The following is an 8,485-nucleotide window of genomic DNA, read 5'->3' on the forward strand; positions in this document are numbered from 1 at the left end:
GTATGCTATAAAACGTTTGACTTTTACTGTGCGCCCTGTTTTCAAGTTGCCCGTGAGAGGGAGCGAGACAGCACCAACACACGTCGCACAGTAAAAATCACACGCAAACAAATTTTGTTGTATAATCTACCGAATCCATAGTAGAATTAAGAACAGCACCAACGATTTTCAACCGACTACAAAATTCTGTTAAGTTTACTATAATCTGGTAAAAATCACTGAGCAGTTTAGTAAATGTGACTATGTCCAAAGTAGCCTCGACTACAAAGCATTGTATTTCAATCCGTGACACCCACCGTACAACGCAGTATGGTGAAAAGTACAATGCCAAACTTGTCAAATCTAGAATATTTCTAGTCATAAATACTACAACTCTAGTTAAATAAACAGAATATATTTTCTTGTTGACTATGTTATGGTAGAGTTAACAGATTAATGTAGTCGGTTGAAAATCGTTGGTGCAGTTCTTAATTTTACCATGGATTCAGTAGTTCCTACAATAAAATTCATTTCAGTGCATGAGAACAAAATAATTTATGGCACGTACAGAGGCTCATGGTCTTTATTTTCACAGTTGACACAACTGACAGTGGACGATATTCACTTAACGCCCGGGACATCCTGGCTACGAAGAGCACTGTGTATTGATATATGGGTGTCTAGGGCCTGGTATTATATGAATCGTCGTTCTAATGAAAAGCAGGGCTGGCCAAAATATGAACAATAGGGTGCCGGTGCCATTAGTGGACTACCTAAGCTATAAAAAAACATAATAAAATAACGAAAAGCCTTAACAGAGATCTTTTGGCGTCAACAGAAAGAGTTTAACCTCTAAATACTATATGGCAAAAATATGAAAAGAGTGATAAAACTAATTTTTTAACATAAAATCGCTTGAGCCACTATAGGTACACGTGTTCCAGTAGTTGCGCTAGTGCTCCAGTAGTCGACGTTCGGGAATGATACAAGGAATTTAAAAAAATTTGGTAAATTTTTACATTTTTCCCTCGGAACAGCAACTAATATCTTTCGAATGAAGCATGGAGATCATCTCTGGGACTTTTCTTCATTTTTATACATCTATTTTTAAAACTGCTTCCAGCCGTTGATCCACTTCTGGAACACGACGGCAACTACTGGTGCAAGGGAGCATTTTTTTGCGTAATCTTATTTATTTCTATGACTTTTGACGTTAACTACGTCTTACGGCAATATACTGGGTGTCAATTAAAAATCTAAAATGTTGCGACCGTTTCGATATTCAAATGCAGAAAATCACTTGGCGTAGTTAACGTCATGTGGTCGTGTCTTGTACACAACTTGACTAAACTAGAGGCTTTTATCCAATAAAAATAACACATGTCGTTTTTATCGAAAAATGTACGTTTTATTCAATAGTCCAATCTACTGGTATATTACAACCATTGGTACCGGCACCCTATATATTGTTTTTTCAACTAGAAATGACCAACTTCACTTGAGTCCCTGCGCACATGCCAAATCTACTAAATCCCCAATCGAACGGATTTTTCCATTCCCGTTTTCACCCAACAAACAGAAGCGACCCCACGCTGCACGCCTAATCGAAAGCAAACCGCGCACGCCAAGAATAGGATTTTAATCAAGCTACTTTTTTCGGATAAAAAAAATCAATTAATTGCTCTTATGGAGCCGCTGCTGCCGACCTCTGTGCTATTACGGGCTAATCTCCAATCGTTCTTTGGTATGCGCGGCCTGGATCGGGCTTCTGCTGCTGCTGATGATGATGATACAGCAATGGACAATGGTGCCACCAAGGGCGCATTTACCCGCAGAAGCAACCAGCGAGGCCGGGCAGAAGGCCGAGGTCATTCGTTCCAATCAACTGGCTTGATCGCGGCCTCGTCATCTGTCTGGAGAACCTCAGCTATAAACGCTCTTATTCCAGCAGCGTCCAAAGAACCCACCGATTACCTGCTATGTGAGGCGTAAGACCCTAAAAGCCCCATCTATAGGTCCAAGCGAGGAAGGAAGATCAAAACAAAAAGAGCAGAAATAAAACTCAGGTTAATCAACTTTTACGGAATAGAAAAGTAATTTATTAAGAAGCACACGCCAAAGACGACCAAGAAGCAACCCGGAGCAAGATGGAGCAGAACCAGCGAGGAAAACAAAGGCGAGAAGCTGAAGAAATGACTAGAACCAATTGGAGCCTTAAATTAAAAGGGAGGCAAGCTGGCGCGGAGAAATGCGGAGAAAAGCACCCGAGATTGAAGAAGCTCTGCTTTTTTGTACGTCTGCTCCATCTTCTCCATTTCTTTGGATTTCCTCAAACCCCGCGTACTCTCGGATGATAGGCGCATTCCCGAAAAGCATCTATAATTTACCAATATTTTAAGCCACAATTTACTTCTAAGCTCCAAACGGTTTGCAATTATCTGTCCGCTCCTTCCACCGAGCGTTGGAAGCCGTGGATGAGAGCGAGGAATCGACCAGGAGCATGCCCTCGAAGGTGGCCAAGCGCCGTTGTAGATCACTAATGTATTCCAAGGCACGTTTCAGCGTTTTCACTTTCGACACGCGCTTCAGCGAGAAACGTGTCGCTGGCACCACCTGGCGGAGTCTAGCGAAGGCTTCGTTCACAGCACGCACACGAACACGTTCTCGCTGGTTGCGGCGCTCGATGAGGGTGTATTTGCCGGTGCGCGGCCGTTGATGATGATGGAGGAGGACGTTCTGGTCGAAGGTGGTCGATGGAAGCGAAGAAGTCGGTGATGGTAGCAATGATGGTGCTGGTGTCGACGGTGATTGAACTGGAAGAAATCCATTGAAAAAATATAAGTAATTGAACTCTTAAAAATATCAAGATAAAATACAGTCCTTAAAAATCATTAGCAACCAAGTATTTAGCTTTTTATTATTTTATTTTTTTTTTTATTTTTTTTTTATGCACATTAATTGCGCTTCTTGAATTTAGGCGGTTAAATGAAGTTCAATCGTACTTAGTACCTCCACTATTGGTACATCCACCCTATGTTCAAACGAATGAATTTACACGTTATTTGATAATATTGCGATGAAGGAGAGATCCTCCTTAATCTCCTGGTGATGATAGCTGTAGTGTATATTGAGTTTTCGTCAAATTAAATGTGGTTAGTTAGTCTTGGATGAGTCATCCCCCCTGAACCCTCCCACTTTTCTGGGTAGGTAACAGAAAAAGTGTGGACATGAGGATCCCGAAATTGGCATTATCAATAATAGACTCCGAAAGCTCTGTCCCAATTTCAGTAACAAACGCTAAAGGGCTTAAGTTTGGGCCAGAAATATATGTTAACTCAATTTTTAAGGCCTTTTGGTGCGTCATCACAAAATGGCTTCTTCTAAAATCATTAACATATTGTTATGATAGTATTGGTATTTGCAACATCGATAAAATATAACTGCTTATCACCTGATTTAATGGATAATTTATGCGAAGAAAAATGCTTCAGGTGGTATTTCAATATTTAATCAACACTTTCAGATACAGCATTATCAATTTAGCGACAATATACATGAGATTTATATTCTCAAAAAAAAAATCTCCGATTTCATGCCGCATTTCATTGCCTCACACAACTACACTTGTAAATAGAAGGTGCTTACCTTTTCCATTGTAATTTTGCAGCAAACATTTGTGTTTTGGATTTTATATTGTGTTCACTACACTTCCACTAAACAAATCTTTCATTTACTTTTCTTAAAGGAACACATTTCAAATGGAAATCAAATATTTATAAAGTTTTATCAACCGCATCACTCAAAACTATTATGGCGATGGTTTTCACTTGCTGCGAATCGACGCCACCACCGCACACTGAGACATGCCTGTGTTTATAGTCTAAAATATCCAACTTTTTTCTGTTGTATTAATTTTCAGTGCGGAAAGGTTGGGCAAAGCATAGAAACTTAAAACTCATATTGCGGCGCTCATATTAAATCCACGTTCAGCGGCGGCGGTAACGCGCAGAGGAGATACCCGCGATACAGACGCAATGTCAAAATTTGTTTTGTTTTGAATGTTTGTTTATTTCGATCGAATTCGGTTTCGAAGCTTTTGGTCTCAATCAAAGTGATTCTTTTTGCAATTCATTTAAATCAATAATTGTAATTAAAATATACCCGTGGTAAAGAGTTTTTAAGAGTTAATCGTATATCAATTAACGAAAATTTCACTGTTTCTTGTCAGGTACGATCAATCAAATAGTGAATTCTCGAGCGCGAAATGGCTGCAATTAGAGAAAATGTTCTTGGTCATCACGCCTCCGTCAACACGGTTTATCACTGCCTTTATGGATATTATTACCTAGGCATTAGGAAGTGCACCTTATCTAAAATTTATGCTAAACATCATACAACAATTTCCCAATGGATTCGACAGTACGAGGACAATAAATATTTCGGGCGAAAGGAACGTGCAAAAGTATACCTGCAGTTCGGCCCACAGGAAAGATCGTGGATAGTGGAATTATACAAAAACTGTCCTATTTTGTACCTGCACGAAACCAAAGAGCAGTTTGAGAGAACGTTTCACAAGCCCATTAGCACCGCATCAGTCAATCGAATCCTTCATTCCGAAGGGTACAGCTGGAAGGTTTTAGAACGAAGAGCCATTCAACTGCGGCAAAAAGATATATACCGATTCCATTCCGATATGAGTATGATTACTTGGGATTTCCATAACCTAGTGTTTTTGGATGAAGTTTCCTTCGATAATCGTGGGATGCTTCGGAATAAAGGCTATGCACCATTGGAGAAACGCCTCATATACCGTGGGGAATTCATAAGGCGTCCTAGATGTTCTATGTTAAGTTTCTTGGGATGTAATGGAGTGATTGAAACGTTCTCGACCGAAGGGACCTTTACACGAAAAACTTTTTTTGATTGTGTCCGATCTTTTGTACTAAGTGGAGCAGTTAAACGGCACCCTGGACAGTACAGTACTTGGGTGATGGATGGTGCTCGCATTCATTGCCATAAGGCAATCATAGAGTATTTAAGATCACTAGGCATCAATGTCATATTTTTACCTGCTTACGCACCTTTCTACAACCCTATTGAGTTCGTTTTTGGTTATATCAAAAGGCATCTTAAGAAAACATATATTGAGAATAGCTCCAAAGATTTAACAATAACCATTTGTGAGGCTTTGCAGCATTTCAAAAATTTTGATTGTTCAAACATTTTTAAAAAGTGTGGTTACCTTCCAGGAGGTACTTTTGATCCCAGCATTGGTTTGGGCCAAGACATGAAAACATTTGGTTTCCAAACTTAAATGTTAAGGGGGCTTCCATAAAGTATTTCACGTATGGACATAAAGGAAGGGGATTTAAAATAATCATTTTCTTCTTAATTTACCTAATGGATGCTCTCTAAGTGATTCTTTCTTTGTTGTACAATAAAAATATACCTTTTGAAGTATGTCTTTTATTTATTTAATTCGGAATACAACAGAAACTCATCAAATCAGTTGAAATGAAAAAGGATACATAAATCAATCATGTTCACAGGTGGTCAACATCAATGCAGTCTGTTACGGACTGAGCTAGCTCCACTGAGAATCTATTCTCTCTGACCGATACTGAGCTGTTCATAGCTGTGAGCATGTTTTCAAATTCAGTCTGCTTTTCTTGTAGCATAGTGATTCGTTGGCCCATCACAGATGCAATGTTTAACAATTGCCGATGACCGTCGTTTAGATCCTGAAGCACTTTAACATAAGCTTTGTTTACAGTAGAAGCTACCTGGAAATCTAATTTTGCTTTTTCCAAGAGAACATCACTGTGCACAGGAACCGTACTGAACAATCCAACAACATGTTGAGGTGGAGTCTGTTGGGTCAATTCATCCCGCATATTCATTGGTTTGCTGCAAATCCAATTCGCCCAGCAGCCCCAACTCACATCATCTGCGCTCAAATATCTTCCGTGCCGCTTTTTTAGGTCTTCCTTAACTTGATTGAGTGATGATATTGATTCTGCACCTGCTCGGTCCGTTGTTTGTGAACGTAGCAATTGGCTTTCAACCTGGTTCCATTTGTGAAGAGTTGATACTGCATCAGAATATTTGTAGAGCATCACAGTCACATCCTTCGTTTGCCAATTCTGGAGTGTATGGCCATCAACCTTGGAGGGAGGAGTGCTTCTCTTGCTAACTTTATCGAGGAATAACATGAACTTGTCACGATCTTCATACGTTGGAGGATTATCCCATTTAAGTTCCCCTGTGTTCTCAGATGCATCCGGAAAAACAACACCACGATCAATGAATTTGGAACAATATTGCCATATTTTTTCCAGAACCGCTTCCGCAGAGTTTCCAGAAACCAATACGTCACCACATCGTTCAAATGATTTTTGATTTTTGAACTTTTTTTCAAAAACCGTAGCTTCGAAACGATATTCGTCGTTTTTGGACGTACTTGATAATTCGTCAAACTCAGTAGAGAGGCTTTGATTTCCGAATTTGTTTTTCTTTTGCTAAAATAACACAGAATATAATCAGGACCAGTTCAACTACATATTTACAAATTTACTCACTCGTTTCGGTGGTTTAGATGGTCCGGCCTCCGTAAGTGGATCTACGCTGGAACCAGATAGTTCCAGCGTATCGAACACACGTTCCTCATCAAGATATTCCACGTCGTAATCAAATGAATAGTTGAGTTCTTCTTCGCCTGGTTTCGAACTGCCTGCATCGCTCGGCACACCGAATCCACCGGCCGTAATCGGAATTGAAACGTTCAATTCACCAGCAGGAGCAGTAGAGTTCTCTTCTGTGTATCCGTTAATGGAATCGGCCATATCTTATTCTTTTTTCCCGGAAGATTTTTAACTATGCTCATGAACCGCTTTGTACTTTTCACTCTGCCGCACAGAAGTAGAAATCGAATCAAAACAAAAACAAAGTCGAGTGGGTAGGGATGGAGTCGCTTTATAAAAATACAGTTGCACCAAGAGTAACCCAGTGTCTTTGAATGCGAGTTTGATGACACTTTCGTAACTAGTGACTTTTGCCAACCGTGCGTTTATATTTTGACAGCTTGCTCAGAAATGCTGAGATAACCGCCGTTCGTGGATTTATCTTGCAAGGTACAATACGTTGTTTGTTTTTCGATTCTCTAATATTACAGAAACCATCTCTACAAAGCATAAAATCATACCAAGGTTTATCAATTTGGACCACCCAAAATAATTGAAAAGCTCCACAGTGTGATGCGTCGGGATGCGTCGGGACGCGTCTATCGTGTGTGCACAATCATCGCGATCGTTGAGCGCAGTGATGTCAGAGTTGCTATCTGTTAAATCATAGCATGTAATGTGGATTGATCACAAAAATCATTAAAATTATATTAAATCAATGATCTTGTGATGGAAAACTATTTGCAAAATGCTAAGTTTTTATAATATGCAGCAAATGTTCTGAAAACAAGCATATAATAATTGCTAGAAAAATATGTCACCAATCACCTGGCAACACCATCATCCCTTGCAAACATAAACCGTACCGATGCATAACAAAAAATATGCGATAAATCCAATAAAAAAACAGAGAAATTCCGTTGCCCTTCATTAAATTGTAATGTTTTCTTTTGATATGTACGATTGAACAGTTGATTTTGATTTCCAATACTTGTCAATCTACTAAATTTCCCATGTGTTTACATAAAAATATGCTTAACACAAATGTTATATTTTTTGTTTGTTTGTTTTGAAAATATACATGGAAAGGCGTCACTACTACTATTACATCAATGTGGATTCTAATGATTCTTTGAGTTACACGCCGCTTCACCTTAAATGCTTATCGTTGGTTTACCAAACGCTGTTGGTTAACCGTAAAGCTGTTTTTTCTTCTGATTTTTGAGATATTGTGGTCTAAACTCAAATTCTGGGTGTATTTTGTTTTCCATGTCCCTTCCAAAATGTCAGATAGGAACAACTGCAGTGTTAAAATGTTGAGCCCCTGGTGGAGTTGGCAAAAGTGTCACAGTTGAAATTTGGACCAATTTTTAAATTGAATGCGGTGAAGAGTTTGATTGGGAATTTATTCGCTAGGTGGCGCTAGTAACAACATTTCTTTAATCTCTGAATAGCAAGATCCTGAACAGCTAGCTTTTCAACCCAATTCCAGAGATACTGAAGCAGTTTATGTACGGAGAACGAAATATCCAGCTTTTTACGCTTGCTATAAAATAACGAGGGATAATTCATACACACTCAATCAGACTATCCGCGATCGGTAAATAAAATCACCGAACAAATCAGTAATTAAGCAGAACACCGATTTTTCGGTAATTCAGCAGCCACTGACAGCTCTCTACAAACAAAACTACCGAACTACGGTGAATCTGTCAAAAAATTACCGAATAATCTGTAAATTTTCAATATCACCGAAAACTTTAAAATTTTTAACTGATCTTTCGGTAAAATATCTGTTACATTACCGACTTCAGTAATTTGAACTA

General features: G+C 39.1%; 1 protein-coding gene across 1 annotated transcript; it reads right to left on the reverse strand.

The window, feature by feature from the left end:
- Positions 1 to 5,504: 5,504 nt before the first annotated feature.
- On the reverse strand, positions 5,505 to 6,852 carry LOC110677161. Its single transcript, XM_021847987.1, has 2 exons — positions 6,558 to 6,852; positions 5,505 to 6,497 (listed from the first exon to the last, which is right to left on the reverse strand). Exons 1-2 carry the CDS (start codon positions 6,819 to 6,821, stop codon positions 5,523 to 5,525), a joined length of 1,239 nt encoding a protein of 412 aa, XP_021703679.1. The 5' UTR covers positions 6,822 to 6,852; the 3' UTR covers positions 5,505 to 5,522.
- Positions 6,853 to 8,485: the final 1,633 nt, after the last annotated feature.

The sequence above is a fragment of the Aedes aegypti genome, chromosome 2, assembly GCF_002204515.2.
Source record: "Aedes aegypti strain LVP_AGWG chromosome 2, AaegL5.0 Primary Assembly, whole genome shotgun sequence".
NCBI classification, from domain to species: Eukaryota; Metazoa; Arthropoda; class Insecta; order Diptera; family Culicidae; genus Aedes; species Aedes aegypti.